At 40.4% G+C, this 15,427-nt stretch overlaps 3 protein-coding genes across 5 annotated transcripts; 1 reads left to right on the plus strand and 2 right to left on the minus strand.

Moving 5' to 3' along the window:
• Positions 1-782: 782 nt before the first annotated feature.
• si:ch1073-416d2.4 (coiled-coil domain-containing protein 42 like-2) lies at positions 783-4,869 on the minus strand. The gene is made up of 9 exons (XM_061063489.1): positions 3,959-4,869; positions 3,807-3,852; positions 3,460-3,636; positions 2,364-2,521; positions 2,199-2,281; positions 1,921-2,093; positions 1,725-1,835; positions 1,512-1,628; positions 783-1,425 (listed from the first exon to the last, which is right to left on the minus strand). The coding sequence occupies exons 1-9, from the start codon at positions 4,063-4,065 to the stop codon at positions 1,240-1,242; spliced, it is 1,158 nt and encodes a 385-aa protein (XP_060919472.1). The 5' UTR covers positions 4,066-4,869; the 3' UTR covers positions 783-1,239.
• Positions 4,870-5,193: 324 nt separating this feature from the next.
• On the plus strand, positions 5,194-11,437 carry LOC132993140 (ankyrin repeat and SOCS box protein 2-like). Of its 3 annotated transcripts, XM_061062818.1 has the most exons (9): positions 5,194-5,381; positions 5,906-6,081; positions 8,388-8,557; positions 8,700-8,855; positions 8,941-9,186; positions 9,271-9,442; positions 9,999-10,590; positions 10,723-10,876; positions 11,019-11,437. In XM_061062818.1, exons 2-9 carry the CDS (start codon positions 5,963-5,965, stop codon positions 11,147-11,149), a joined length of 1,740 nt encoding a protein of 579 aa, XP_060918801.1. In that variant the 5' UTR covers positions 5,194-5,381; positions 5,906-5,962; the 3' UTR covers positions 11,150-11,437. The 3 variants fall into 3 exon arrangements, with proteins under 3 accessions (XP_060918801.1, XP_060918802.1, XP_060918800.1); XM_061062819.1 differs by lacking the exon at positions 5,194-5,381 and having other exon boundaries at positions 5,406-6,081; XM_061062817.1 differs by lacking the exons at positions 5,194-5,381; positions 5,906-6,081 and adding an exon at positions 7,685-8,069.
• Positions 11,438-11,824: 387 nt separating this feature from the next.
• On the minus strand, positions 11,825-12,910 carry LOC132993141 (protein FAM181A-like). The gene is made up of 2 exons (XM_061062820.1): positions 12,778-12,910; positions 11,825-12,642 (listed from the first exon to the last, which is right to left on the minus strand). The coding sequence occupies exon 2, from the start codon at positions 12,581-12,583 to the stop codon at positions 11,825-11,827; it is 759 nt and encodes a 252-aa protein (XP_060918803.1). The 5' UTR covers positions 12,584-12,642; positions 12,778-12,910.
• Positions 12,911-15,427: the final 2,517 nt, after the last annotated feature.

Here is a 15,427-nt window from a genome sequence, read left to right on the forward strand (position 1 = left end):
TATTTGGTCAACTAAAAATCATCAAATTTATCATCTTCAAAGTAACAACAAGTAACAAGTGTTACATTATTAACTTCAATAAAGTGGTTTTAAAAACGGGTTTAAAATAAACCCTTTTCAATAGTTTAAAGTTTAGGCTATGACTAGTCTTCTTCATAACTATCCTGAAGTTCAATACACTCCTGAATAGAGGCATGAGCACAGACTGTAAATATTAAGGGCATAACTAAAATAGCAGAGGGCGTTCACAGAAAACAAAAACGCTAGTAAACAGCTTCACATCCACATTATTACTTAATCCTAAGGAACGCAAATTGCAGACAAAAAAAACCCATCAGCAAACATGTTTTGCTACTTCCATCGCATTGCACAGAGGAGTAGCATTGCAGCATAATTGTTGATTACTGTGGGAACTACAAGGCTGTAGAAACCCTGCACGGCAGTGTTTGGTAACATTGGAGAAAAAACAAACTTCCTCTGAGTCTGTTGCTTATGTTTGATGTTGTTTGATTGATAATTACATTAGATTGATTCAGAGAAAAGGTAGATTTTCTCTGCTGCTTTATATTAACTATATTCAATAAATTAAATGCAGAATTTTAACAGGAACTCAGAATTCTTCATTTCAGTTTTTTTTCTTAAATTTCTACTCTAAATCTCAAAGAATTACTAACTTTGCATACACATAGCATTTGATTGTGACCTTTTGGTTTAAAAACAATGAATGATGACCCCCCCCCCCCCCCCCCCCCCCCCCCCCCTTGCACACACATTGACAAGTCTTGATGCTCAAACATAATTACTTTATTTACAAACTCTTAACAAATTTTAAGTGCAACATTTGTCACATCATGTTTACAAAAGTTATCCAATCATTTAGTAGCTTGTTCAACTGCATTTCTCATTTTCCACGATTGATAAATTTTTAAAGATAGTCACATTACTGCTTTAAAGGTCCAAACTGAGGTGGCGCAGTGGCCAGTGCACGCGCCCCATATATGGAGGCTATAGTCTTCCAAGCAGGCGGCCCAGGTTCAAATCCGGCCTGTGGCTCCTTTCCCGCATGTCATTCCCCACTCTCTCGCTCCCTGATTTCCAACTCTATCCACTGTCCTATCTCTCAGTTAAAGACACAAAAAGCCCAAAAAATAAATCTTTAAAGGTCCAAACTGAATGTTCACAGTGAACACACACAGATAACTGTTAGCAGAAACACCTAGATGAATTGTGAAAGTTGCATCAACTTGTTGCCTCACTCTTTCTGCTGACTTTACTTGAACTTTTGATAAGCGTTTTAATGCCAGTGCTTTTCATGGACACCCTCTCTCTTTTGTCTGTCAGAGCTGTTCTGCTCGTCATGGCAGATCCAGACTCCATTAGTCTCCTCGCTCTCTTCTCAGTGTCAGCCAGGTCCAGAATATACTCCTTAAATGAAACCTTTGGTTAGTATAAAAATAGGTGCGATAATATACAATTGTTAGTATTTTGGTGTGATTGATTAATGATATTACCTTCACCATGTCCATCTTTGTAAGTATGTTCATGTTTTCCAAAGCTCCATATGCAGGAAGATAACACTGCTCTGCAAGGTTGTTAACTGCCATAAGTATGCATCCCACTCCTTCAACCTGAGTGATGAGGATATATATAATATCATTTTATTTGTGTTTTCTTTCTGCAAATAGGCTCAGGGTAATGTCAAACTCATTATCTTGAAGGCATACTTTCTGTCTGGACAGGCCTTGCTCCATCAGCAGGTTAGCCTCTGCCTGCTTGTTCTTCTCTTTGAGGGTTTCTAACTCACTCTGAAGTTCAGACAGTTCCTTATTGGCCTTCTGCAACACAAGTACAAACTCCAATTTATTCATAACAGCACTTTGAATTGAAAAACATTTAACAAGATAAATCTGTGCTTCTTACCAGTTTTTTGATGCTCTGCTCCTTTTTCATGGTCTGAAGTTGTCGCTGGCTCTGCTCCACCTCCTCCTCCAGACGACCCAGGCGCTGCAGCAGACGCTGGTGGGTGATGGAAAGGGTTTCATGGCGCCGGATGATGGGCATAACCAAAGATTCAGACCCATTGTCAAGGTAAGCTGGAAAAGATTGTGCAATAAAAATATGGGTTACGATTTCACTTATGACTACTGTGTAGTTGAATAAGTAGAGCAAATGGGTAACATAGTTAGTTTTGAACTTACTCCTGGGGAAATGATCTATTGTTTTCATCAAGTAGTCCTCATAGATTTTGTATTTTGCAATCCTTCCCTTTAAAATGTGATGCCTGTGAATTGATATGTTGGAAAAGTGAGGAATGACTCAATGAGCAACATGCTACTGTGAAGGCTTTGGTTTAAAGTCCTCACCTGGCTCTGAGTTGTGTCAGCTGTTCAGTCAGATCTTCAATGCCTTTCTGTTTCACAATGTTCTGCTCTCGTGCAGCCTCAAACTTCTTCATTGCCCCGCGTCGCTTTTCTTCATTTTCCACCATAAACTTTTCAAATTTCATCACCCTGTCTTTAGTCTGGGTAAAAAAATTTAAAAAAAAGGTTCCTGAAAAATGACAGTGTCATGTAAATGTCAGACAGACATTCAACTACAACCACAAATTCAATAAAGTTGGGACATTGTGTAAAATGTAAATAAAAACATAATTTTGTGATTTTCAAAAGATTGACACCCCATATTTAATTGAAAATGCACAAAGACAACCTATCAAATGTTAAAACTGAGAAATGTAATTGTTTAGGGGAAATTGTTTCAAATTTGATGCCAGCAACATGTTTCAAAAAAGGTTTGGACAGGGTCATATTTACCACAGACCGATGTCTGTCATTTCATAAGTGGAATGCATTCTTGCTTAATGTATGATTTCAGCTGTTCAACAGGCTAGGGTCTCCTTTGTCTTTTTTTAAACTTCAACCTTTTCAAAGGGTGACAAGTTGAGACTGCAGGACGCTAGTCTATCACCCAGACTCTTTTATTACTGAGTCATGCTGTTGTAATAGATCCAGAATGTGGTTCTGCATTGTCTTGCTGAAATAAGTTAAGACCCCCTTGGTAAAAAAAAAAGTATTTTATTTGGCAGAATATATATATGGTTCAGCTTCCACAAAAGTGCAGGTTACATTATACCGTGTGCACTAATGCACCTCCATCACGGATGCTGACTTTTGAACTGAGCACTGATTTCAAGCTACATGGTCCCTCTCCTCTTTAGCCTGGAGAATGGGGTGTCCTTTATTTGTCAACAATTTTCCACTTCTCCAACATGGTGTTGGCATCAAGTTGAAATAAAGAGCATATCATTTTTCAAAACAACAACACTTATCAGTTTCAACATTTGAATGAAATATGGGTTTCAATGTTTTGAAAATGCTTACATTCTGTTTGTATTCACATTTTACACAACTTCCTGAATCTTTATAATTCAGGGTTGTAGTTTTAGTAAGTTTACACTACCTGCTGCTGCTTTACGTCCAGTTCAGATCTTCTCTTAGCCAGAGCCTCCACACTTCTCTTAAACTCTTGGTGTTTGAGTGTCAGCTGCTTGTCCACTTCGTCCAACTCTGCCTGTTTCTTCAGGACCAGGGTCTTTTGCAAAGTATTTACTCCTGCCTCAAGAATTCTGCTTGAAGTCTGCATTTGTGAAAATAATGTCAGCTGCTTAAAACTCTTTCCATAGTTAAAATATACTAAAAATGGTCCATCTTTGATCTAAAATGTAATTTTAAAAATAACAACATATTTTTGGTAAATCCACAAGTTGACATTACACTTTTTTGTAACTACATACTTATCTGCCTTACCTCTGTTACAACCGGTAGGTAGTTGACATTTTCCTCTTTCATATCTCTGAGGAGAGAATAACTAAATTTTACACTCTTTATTTGAAAAATGTATTCAGAGTAGGCTAATTAAAGAGAAAATAAGTTGAACTGCTTTTTAAACACATGCCTACCTGGTGTCGTCCAACTGTGTTACAAAAATGTTTCTTGTTCTGTTTTCCACCGTCAGTCTGAGACGGGGGTCGCTGTCTCCTAAAACTGGAAGTGAAGTGGTCGTCATGTTTTTTTCTTTTAATACGCGTACCTTTGAACTTAACTTAAAATACAGCTTCTACTTTAGGCTACTATTTCTGCAGTTATTCCACGTTCGGACGACAAGAGGGACGACGGAGGGTCTTTTCCGGATGTTGTCCTTGATTTTGTGTAGCTGTTTCCTGGGGAACCGCGGCCAGGACAGCTGGGAATTTGTCGGGATCGTTTATCCGTTGTCAGGGCAACTGCCAAGGAGGCGGTTCTGTTGTCTGCATGAGATCGTCAGATATCGGGAGAAAGTTAAGAGCGCTTACTCGGGTCCAAATCCCTCGAACCCTAAACCAAGTTGAACGGTGGACCTGGAGTATCCAGGAAGGATTTGGGGTGCACTCAATTCCGTTAAGAGCGCATGTCTTAAATTCTTCTACTCTACAAGCTTTAACGGTGACATATGACCAGAAATCCATTTCAAATAATGTGAATATAAAGGAAAATTAAATTATAAGGGCTCCTGCTTCCCAACTTTTCATCCAATTTCCTTTTAGAAGCTGTAAAAAAAAACACCCTAGACGTCCAAAATTGTTTAATTGTTTAATATATAAACTATTTTGGCATATGCGTGTCCTCATCAATGAAAAGGTCATTCTCAGTGCAAACGTTGCACACTGCACTAAACCACAGATTCATTCTCAAAGCGTCTGAAAGACTGAAACCCACTTTTGACTCAGAGACAACAAACTTCCTCTTTCACAAATGAATAAGAAATGGGCCTTATGTTGATAAACTGCAAACACTGCAAGGATCAGACATAACGACATTCTTCTGTAAGGGTCATATGCCTAAATCAAAGTCAAGTAACAATAATTGCAAATGATTTTCGAAGGAGGCGGGAGACAAATTACATTATATAGACCTATTTTTCATAGTGACAGAACAGAAAAAAGTGAACAAGGTTTAATGGACAACATTTAGTATTTAATTGTTTTTCAAAATACCTTTTCTGGCAGTTGCACTACAAGTCAAGTTCCCCCAGCTATACATAGATATGCTGAAGGACTTGTTTGTGTAAAAAAAAAAAAAAAAAAACTTCCTGCACCAGTTTAGGTGCAGGAAGTTTTTTTTTCTGAAACACTTCTGAAGAAGTGATTGTGAAACGACAATCAGCTGTCACTGTTGCGTGTGTTTAAAGCACGTTTTCATACTTCAACATGTCACAGTAAGAGCAGATACAACAGAAGAAAGTGAGAAGAGTGAGAAGGACTATTTATCTTGCAATAAGGGGGATCAACACATCTTTGATGTAAAGCGGCTTCTGTGAATGTGGACGAGGAACACCGGCATATGGTAAGTTGACTCTGGGTCTCTGATTTATTATGACACAGCTTAAAATAAATGTGTACATTTCCCCATTTAAATGTTTTTGCATTTGATCTTTGTTTAAAAGTACAACGAAAAACTTAACTTACTTAACCAATTGAACAAAGTAAAAGTTGAGCAAGAAAACTTTGACTTGAGGTTTATGTTAATCTTTTTGCTGCTTGACCTACTGTAGCACTACACTATGCTCACATCAGTGTTAGAGCAGCAGAACCAGGGGGAATCAAACACTGTTGAACATGCCCTTAAAAGGCAGCTCTGCTCATTGCCTGAGCTGCTGCTCTCTGATGTCAGTGTAGATTTCAGCTCTGTTAAATGTGGCTGGCTGATAATTCATACACTATGGATGTATATGTGTATGTTTTACCCTGCATTTAGGTTTATTATTTGTTTTTTAGAGATTTTCAATACTCCTCTAAACATTATGTATACTGACTGTTTCTGATCTTCTGTTCTTGGATCATCGGCTTCATCTCTGACCTGTGGTGAAGACAGCAGAACGCTGTTGGATGTGAGAGTCCTTAAACTGAAAAACCTCTCCTCCTGTGATGATCACAGTCAGCAGATCCAGGTCTCTCTACCAGAGACTCAACATGGACATCAAAGACAGACTGGCTGTCTGCTCACTCACTTTCTATGCAGCCAACTCAACAGTAAACTTGCTCAGGTGAGGAATCATGGTTTTACTTTGATATGGAATATTTTTACAACAGGTATAGTATATCAATCACATGCCCGTGAGTTTCCCTTTGAAAATTCCAAATAGGTAATTATTTATGTTTAAAAAATGCCACTATCTTATATTCTATAGAAAGTGTCACCAGTTTTTAAACATATTTCGCTTTCAAAAGAGAAAAGCAAACTTTCTCTGTGTTGATTGCCTCATATACTGTATACACAGTAAAATATTACATATTTATTTTTGAAGAGGGTCCTTGGGGGTTGTGAAATAAATAATTGTAATATGCTAAGCTCTGTACAACTTACTTTTTCTCTGGACTCAACAAAAACATTAATGGTGGTTCCTGAAAAAAAACTAAAATCTGGTTAGGGGGAATGGAAATGAATGATGAAATCACATTAACAAACTTGTAACTCAACATGTTGTATTTACAGTAACATGCTGAATGGGTGTACTACAGTGCATAGTGAGTATAATCTAGAGAGTAGCTTTATAACGGGGAAACAACAGACCTTATGCTTCTCGTCAGCTGATGGCCAGTCTTATCCTCATAAAAAGCGACCATTACAATGTAACCAGTATATCCGCTGGTCTAAACTGCTGCTGCTATTACTTTTATTTCCTGTAGACACCGTAGATTGTGAATCATAAAACGTCTTCATCTTGTGAAATCTGAAAACGGAGTGAGTTGGTGTGTAATTAACAAGCTATTATGAGGTGATTCACATCTCAATGAAAATAAATGCTCATGAGCTCATCCAAGAGGTCATGAACCTGAATGAATTTGTCACTGTGCCTATATGACTGGAAAACTAGCCATAACTCGTTCCCCTTTATTGCGTCCCTTCAGACACTGTTACAGACAGACTATGACAAAATTAGCTCTTTATGTCTCCCAGTAACACTTAATTTGAACACTTTTAGGAGGCACATGACGGGAAATCAATTTTATAAAAGGGATATAAAATGACTTCATTTCTTCTGGTGATGAAACATCCCACTAACTTAAAGTTATTCATATCATATTATGCCCACCAGGAGCACAGAGGACTATGATGGGCAGCCTATTCTTTTTGGGGAATTCAAAAAAGGTGTTTTTTTTTATATTCATCAGATAAACATATTACTTATATAGGCTATGTGTATCTGATTACACTTACTGCATGTTATTACGGTGCCATTTTAACATTTGATATGAAAAGGGGTTCTACTTGCTGCAGTATGTAGCTTAACCATTTGCTAATAACAATTTACACAGCTCTGCAACAATCATTTGGAGGAATTGATTTTACTGAAAGAATAATAGCAATTGTTAATCTAGTAAAGAATAATTAAAAACAACAAGTGAAGTCACAAAAAAGCCCAACATGTTTTGTAGCTGTTGAAACTCAGGTATAGGGTGGCAGTGGGGGACTCATGACTGACCCCAGCCCTGTGTAAAATCCTGGATACAGCCCTGTTTTCTTTTAAACCCCTTCTGATTGATGAAACTTCCAGTTTAGGAATTTAGAAGTCATTGCCTGTTTCTTGTTATTCCTCTGGTACTAGGCCCATTGTTTCACAGAAGCCCTTTATTTAACATCCATAAATGTAATAATGTGGACGGTTAACGCGGAAGCCATTCAGCCAATTTATGCGGAGACAGAGCGAAACATCATAGCTTGGACTGTATTATCTCCTGTGCTGTTTGCCTTATCTCTGCTTGTCTGAGGCTCTTGGCATATATGGAAAACCGTCACCCTGCCGCCTGACAAAACAGTCCCAAAATAATCCGGGAGAGCACAGCTGAGCCCCGCGCGGCGCTGCATAGACAGAACACTGCTTTAAGATTAACACTCAGACATGACGAAATTTAGCTATTCTGAATATTTATCTCAGTTTCGTAATTCCGGAGGTAAATGTAGTAATGTTGTGATGCGGCGGCGAGGAGACAGGGGAGGAGACGGTCAGAGCGACGTAACGTCAGAGCCGGAGTGAGTCTTTTGTTGTGTTTCACACCGAGGCTGCATGTGTCTGTGTGTGTCCGGTAGTGTGTGTTGAGAGTCCTACTACACAGAAGAATATCGGCTAAGTGAATAATGTACAATCTTCATTTAGCCTAGTTAATACCCTAACATTTAGAATTATGTATCAAGGTAAAATGAAAGCTGAAAAAATAATATTGTCATCCAAATATAAATATTAAAGGTTAATTGTTGTATCAGAACTAAAACCCTCAAAGTGCTGATGTAGAGTGTCCCTGTAAATTTACACTTAATCACATTTACCTAGGTATTTTTTCTGCTTTACAGGGACGTTGACCCTGTGGTCTCTGCCATCAGAAGAGGGGATGTGAAGGCTGTTAATGATCTGGCAACATCCGCCCCCCTGCGCCTGCTGAAGGAGAACAAAGATGGATGGATACCTCTGCATGATGCTTCCTTCTGTGGACAGACAGAATGCTTGATGACCCTACTGAGGAGTAAGACATTGAAAGCATCATTTTTGGAGAACAACGATGCATATGTTATATAGACAATTTATATAGCCTGTTTGTTTAAAAAGGAAAAACTATGCAAACAAATACTTAGATGTGTGAAATCAATACAAGAAATCTGCTCCAGCCCATCCAGGTTCCGTGGACAAACGTACCTTGCAGGAGCAGACAGCGTTGCTGCTTGCTGTGTCATGTGAACACTTGTCATGTGTGCGGTGTCTTTTGGAGGCTGGTGCTGACCCTGACATCAGCAGCAAGAACAAAGAAACCCCTTTATACAAAGGTACAACTCTGAAATCAATTGAATACAACAGAACTTTTTCAAGAGTTTGCTCAGAAATGAATCAGTATCTTGTCTGTGTCTGTAGCCTGTGAGCTGGAGAACATGGACATGGTGAGCCTCATCCTGTCATATGGAGCCTCAGTGAACCAGCGCTGTTGTCAGGGATGGACAGCCCTCCATGAGGCTGTGTCAAGGAACAACACAGAGATCTGTGAGGTCCTAATAAGAGCCGGGGCTACAATCAATCCACCCAACACCTACTGCATCACACCGCTCATTGTAGCTGCTCAGCGAGGACAGACAAGGGCACTCTGTTATCTTGTTGGGAAAGGTAATTTGAGGCACAAAATTGTTCCCCATTTGTGTGTTTCTCTTCCAGTTTTTACCATTTTAAAGGAAATATTATTTTCTTCAGGTGCAGATGTGAACATGCAGACTCTTGACGGTGTCACAGCTCTGCATGAAGCAAGTAAAAATGGCCACAATGAAAGTGTGGCAGTGCTGTTGACCAAAAATGCAGATGCAAACAAAACAACAAACTCAGGACTGCTGCCCCTGCATGTTGCTGCCCAGTATGGACACCATACGTAAGTTTACATGTCGTGCTGTGTTAATAACATATCAATAGAACAGAAATCATGCATGAAATCATACAGTGCCTCACAGAAGTATTCACCCCCTCTGGAGTTTTCTATATGATGTCATGTTACACCTGCATTAAAGTGGATTTTATTTGAGTTGTTTGAAAACAATAAGTAGAGAGTAGTTCATTACTTTTAAGGGTATGTGAAATATTTCTTGGTATTACTAATTGATTTACAAGTAAAACCTTTGATTCACTCAGATCTGTTTCAAACCAATTGCCTTAAATGTAATACTTGTGAATCCTTCAGATGTTCGATTTTATGTTTGCTGTTGCCTAAAAAAACATTGATTTGAATTTCAGGTTGTAACACTGTCGAATGTGTAAAAAAAAAAGGTCCAAGGACGTTGATATTTGTGCAAAACACTTAAATAAGTACCCATATGCCAATGTTGTCCAGAAATTCTACTTCATATACAGAAACTTAAAGAAACTGCGTTTCATTTCATTTCTTGTTGTCTTGTATTTTTGTGTCGCTAACGTCCTTGCTTTGTGTTAAGGATTGTGTCCATGCTGGTCTCAGTGACGAGTCGAGCCCTGCTTCGTCACAATTGCGTCAGCCCCCTCCACCTGGCAGCAGAGCACGACAGACACACAGTGGCAGCTGTGCTTCTCAAGACAGGTGCAGATGTAAACGCCACTCTCACCCACACTCACTCCCTCCAGTATGCTGACCGACGTGCAACAGCCCTTTACATTGCTATCGCCAATGGCAGCACTGAGACAGCAGAGGTGTTGCTGAATGCAGGAGCTAGTCTAAACCTTGACCCTGTCAGTCCTCTGCTCATGGCTGTGCGGCGAGGCAGTGTCCACACTGTGTCCCTACTGCTGGACAGAGGGGCCGACGTTGCGGCCAAAATCCCGTCTTATTCTACAACATTTCCTGCTGTTGTTGCACTTTGCATGAATAATCTGCCTTTACTCAAGTGCCTTTTGGAAAATGGCTGCAATGCTCTCTCCTGTTTTAACTGCACATATGGAAACGTCCCTCACCCAACATCAGGAGAAACACATATAAGAACTGTTGGCAGCAATGGATATGACAGTCTGCTTCCTTTAGACTGCAGTGAGCCACCAGAGAGAGCAACACAGGTGTGGAACCCCCCCCCCCCCCCCCCCCCCCCACACACACACACACACACACCCCAAGGAAAACCATTAAAAAGAATATCCCAGTTACTGAAGCTGAACATGACTAAACTTTTTAATGATCTTTTTCTTCAGTTCTGTGAGTGGATCTCAACACCAGTGATGTGTAAATCAGCAGGACCAATCATAGACCTGCTGTTCGAGCATGTTGCTCATGTTCAGCTGTGCAGCAAGCTCAATGAACTGCTGGACAGCCGGAAAGAATGGCTCGCTGTAAAGAGGAAGTCATGTAAGTTTCCCATTAATTATTTACACATGAACATGCTAATATATCTCCTTTACTTCCTCACATGTACATACAACACAAATCCAGTCTACAAGTATATGAACATGACAATCGCCTTTCTCTTTTTTGTCTGTCTTGTCCGCAGTGTCTCCTCGTCCGCTGCTGCACCTCTGCAGATTTAGTATTCGGAGTCAAATGGGGAGACACAGACTGAAATCTCTCACAAATCTACCTCTGCCAGACAGACTGATCAGATACCTGAGCCATGCTGACTGACTCTCAGATGAAGTAAAAACAATATGCATCAGAGATGGGACTAAATTTATCATTTTGGGTTTCTTTTTTTAGTTGCATCTAATACCTGAAATCTTTAAATGGTCTCAAAACAGCTCTTTATGTATGAAATATCTATTTATAACCTTTGTAATGTGACAAAGAGTGGCTTTAATGTGTCAGTCAGAAATGTTTTGTAGTTTCTTAGTGAAGTGAATATGATCCAATGCCCAAAGGAGTTCTGGAGAGAAGTAAAATCATTTATTTAAAAATAAAAGTCATTGTTTCAAATGTGCCTATATCAAACATTACTTTGACAAAGAAAAGAACTATCTACATCCCACGTTCTATTCTCATAGATGAAAGAGGAAACTAAAACAGGATGTGTTCCTTTATTTGCATGACTTTTGGTACTTAAAAAAAGAGCAGTTGTTTTCTGTAGGAACCTAAAAGTAGAAACCTTTAAACTTACTGTCAGATCTCAGACACTTGAAGGCATCAGACTGGCATGAAAGTGAGCGTCTTGATGTTTTGCAAGTGCAACTTGGTCCATAAGATTTAAAAAATAGAAAACGCATTCCAATAAGTGCTTGGGGATCATGTAAAAAATGATGGAAGAGGAAAAAATGTCTGTACAGAGCAAAAATGATAAGTCTTATTTACACAATAGTAGAATACCTAAATGAATCCAAACACGCTAAAGATCGGGGACTGGACTGTTGGTTTTGTTGGGATAGGTTTGACCACTACGTGCGTGTGTATTTTCTGTCCATAAGGATGCTCAGGTCTCTCTGTCACAGTCCCTGCTGCCTTACTCCACAATCCCAGGGGCGGATGGGGGACAACAATGTGACTGTGGAGGACCTGGTGTCCGTGGTACTGGAATGGGCAGCAGCCACACACACTCACGCAGTGATGAGAGCTCAGGCCCAATTTCAGTGTCTCCTTTTCCTCAGACAGAGCAGCCTTCCCATCATCATAACTCCTTTTGTTCTTTTCGTTTTCGCTGCCCTCAGTTGTGCCTGTAGGGTTCTTTTTCAATTTAAAAAGTGGGTGCTCCCTTTCATTTTGGGTCAACTTGGGTTCCTCCCAAAACGAAGCCGGGAGTTGGCGTTTCCTCATGGGCACCTGCTCCACAGCGCTCCCTGAACTCTCCACACCTTGCGCATCCGAGCTGCTGGCCTTTTCTGCGACCTTCACAGTCTGATGAGCAGTCCCCACCGGTTTTACGCACCCGTACCCAGCAGACCTGTGCGTGTGGCATCTTGGGACTCTGGAGTACTTTTGGGAGAAACGCTTCAGTTGTTTCTGCAGATATTTCCTGTGATCCACGGAGCGTCGGCATGGAGCTGACTTGTCCAAGGCCGCTTTGATATCGCTGGATGCCAAGTTCACAAAATTCAGCAACGTCTTGACCTCACTGTCTGCGTTCGCCATCTTTATATCGTTTTTGTTCAGATCAGTCCATGTTAGAATTTGTAGTCCATCAGCAGTATCTAGAGGAATTAGAAATCACGTTTACGTTGGGAATAATTGCGCAGTGTTTCCTGTAATAGAACCTTGCAATTAAAGCAAATGGGACGCGTTCCTTCTGACTTAATGTAATTCAGGGATAATATCCCTCGACTTACCACTGCTGGATGAATCCAGACTCTGGAAGCCACAGTCCAAACTCACACTTCTGCCCAGGCTGCAGTAGGAGCACTTCAACAAGTTGAATGAATATAAACTCCTTGTAGTTATGGTGCTTTCCTTGAACCAATCAGCGACCCCAGGCCCCTCACAATGCACCCCAATCAGCCTCCAAGCGCCCTGGTATCGAATTCTTCACCATTGCAAATTGTTGTCATGGAGATCTGAGAGGGGAAAGCCTCTTGAGGGGATGCGATATTTCTGCACGGCGATTTGTCCAAAAGAAATCTCCTAAAATCCGGAGTGTGTGGGAATAAAAATGAGTGCAAATCTGTTGTAATGTGAACGCATTTTAACTTTGTTCTGGGGCAGTGAAATTTGTAACATAGATAGCCTACCCCTCATAACCCTCCCCAAGGGTGATGTCAGCTGTAGGATCTGCTTAAAGGAGGGGGGGGGGGGGGGGGGGGATCTAAAGAGTGCATAACCATGGAAAGGGGCTTGAAAGCTCAAGAATCTTGTCTTTCTGTTTGCCCCCTCAATCGAGCGACACAAAGGCTGAATTACTCATTCAAACCTCGCGGGACAAAGGGGAAGGAGCTGGATAGCACTCCTGCATTTGTAGTCAAACATTTAGAGACTTAAATCGAGTCGTCATGAAGGAGAAAGAGTCGGACAAAGCCCATAGAATTGCCATCAGCAAACATTTTCCTGTGTCATATTATGGGGTCTCCATGGCTCCCTCTGGCCTGCGGACAATAGCACAAGTTTGCACACTCGAATACTGTCACCCTGCCAACGGTAACAAGGGTCCAAAACAGGACAATCCCCCAGAGAAAGCATGGGCTCAGCGGGGAAGGTTGCAATGGAGGAGGAAAGGGGGACTTGTGAAATGCTAATTGAGCTTCATCCCCTCATTGAAGTGGGGAAAGGGTACTACCTATCGTCCCATCGCAGCGCTGCAGCAGAGAAGAGAGATGTGAGTAAACTGTTTGTCTGCTGAGTAACACCTCAAGCTTTTGCACCCTGAACCACTCTTGTAGCAGGACACATCATTTAAAAACACAACATCTTGCAGTCAGTATCAAGGCTGTACTACAGGCCATTTACTCTGTCTGAGCTGCAAGCCAAATGATTGATGGCCTCTTTCACTCAGTTTGGGGTTGTCTGAGGAGAGAGCCCTGCAGGTCTATATATGCTTTGAATATGGTCTATCTTTTTCAAGGCGTTGCATCCCTCTTGTTCTGGAGAGGCAAAAGGACCCTATTGTCCTCTTCTTCTTCTTCTTTTTTTCTTCTTCTTCTTCTTCACCTCTCTGTTCTGCTGAAAAGGCCAATTAACAATGGGGCTCCCCCTCCCCTGGCCTGTCACCCCACTCCTGTGCTTTTGAAGTGAGGCAGAATCTAAGGGGCAGAAGCAAAGTGGCATCCATGAATCCTGCAATGTGTTGCTTTCCTTATTCAAAGGTTGCTGAACTAAAGCATTAAAGATATTTGGAGGGATGAGCTGAACTGATCTGCTGTAAAGCACTTATAACTCTCACTTGTTTAAATATTTAATAAACAGATACACCAACATATATGTTTTAACTGCTGCATATGTGCACCAAAGATATGCATCTGATTTGCATTCCTTTGGAGCACATGCAAACTGAATTGATAAAATGTTACCAACTATACCACACCAGCATTCCTCAATATGATTACATTCTGTAACAGATATCTGTTCAGTGAAAGCCCAGTGGAGTTCTGATAGAACTGAAATCTAACTCATGTCTATGCTGTCTATTACTTATTTTTAATATAACATCGAGTCAGATAACACTGTATTGATCTACCCCATAGATGTACGTTGCTAAAAACTATATACAGTATCAGAGATTGCAGATCCAGCACATCTCTCTATAGGTGTCGTCATGGGATTTTGAGCTAAATGTAGAAATATCAGAGGAGTTCTGTGTGCGTCACCCAGCATCCACAAATCCCTTGAAATTAAACGCCTTAGGGTAGAAGAATTTAATTTGCGTCGTCATCCCACCTTATATTAAAGATTAGCAACCCCATACTAAACAGCAGTGCCGATGCTAATAGACCCATTCTTACATCTTCTAGAAATGTAAGCAGAATACAATACTGGTGGAAAATGTATATTTATTCCTAAAAACACAAAAATAGTTTTGATTGCAGGAAAAATCCTGTAAGGAGTTGGCCTTTATTTCTATAAGATTCTACTGATTAGCTGCAACATCTAAAATATGATATGTAATGGATTCTCACTGTCATATACATTATGCTATGTTCAAGGTGGAGAAAAACATGTACTGTATATGTTAAGAAAAAACTGGCATTAGGGAACAGGGAGGAGAAGTCTCTTGGGGTAATGAATCACCTTCACTGCAAAATAGAACTGTAAACGAGTCCCATATTCAAACTAGAATGGAGATCTATCCTTTAATTCTTTTGAAAATAAACGTTTTTTAACTTTTGAGGCATTTTTATAGATTTGTTACATTTTTGGGCAACTCCTGAACAGTTACAGTATCCTTACTTTATCCACCTCCATCCAAATCTGTTCATATAGTCTCATAGAGCCCTTCATGGAGTGCCAGACTATTTCACTAGGTGGCACTCTACCTCCACTCTGATACAG

This window comes from Labrus mixtus, chromosome 18 (genome assembly GCF_963584025.1).
Source record: "Labrus mixtus chromosome 18, fLabMix1.1, whole genome shotgun sequence".
NCBI classification, from domain to species: Eukaryota; Metazoa; Chordata; class Actinopteri; order Labriformes; family Labridae; genus Labrus; species Labrus mixtus.

Coding starts and splice junctions, on each gene's coding strand:
- si:ch1073-416d2.4 (XM_061063489.1), bottom strand. CDS start 4,065: ATGACGACCACTTCACTTCCAGTTTTAGGAGACAGCGACCCCCGTCTC. Junction 2,094..2,198: donor AATAGATCATTTCCCCAGGA/GTAAGTTCAAAA, acceptor AATCTTTTCCAG/CTTACCTTGACAATGGGTCT. Junction 1,836..1,920: donor AGCAGAGCATCAAAAAACTG/GTAAGAAGCACA, acceptor CTTGTGTTGCAG/AAGGCCAATAAGGAACTGTC.
- LOC132993140 (XM_061062817.1), top strand. CDS start 7,939: ATGACGAAATTTAGCTATTCTGAATATTTATCTCAGTTTCGTAATTCC. Junction 8,070..8,387: donor GACGTAACGTCAGAGCCGGA/GTGAGTCTTTTG, acceptor TCTGCTTTACAG/GGACGTTGACCCTGTGGTCT. Junction 9,443..9,998: donor GCCCAGTATGGACACCATAC/GTAAGTTTACAT, acceptor CTTTGTGTTAAG/GATTGTGTCCATGCTGGTCT.
- LOC132993141 (XM_061062820.1), bottom strand. CDS start 12,583: ATGGCGAACGCAGACAGTGAGGTCAAGACGTTGCTGAATTTTGTGAAC.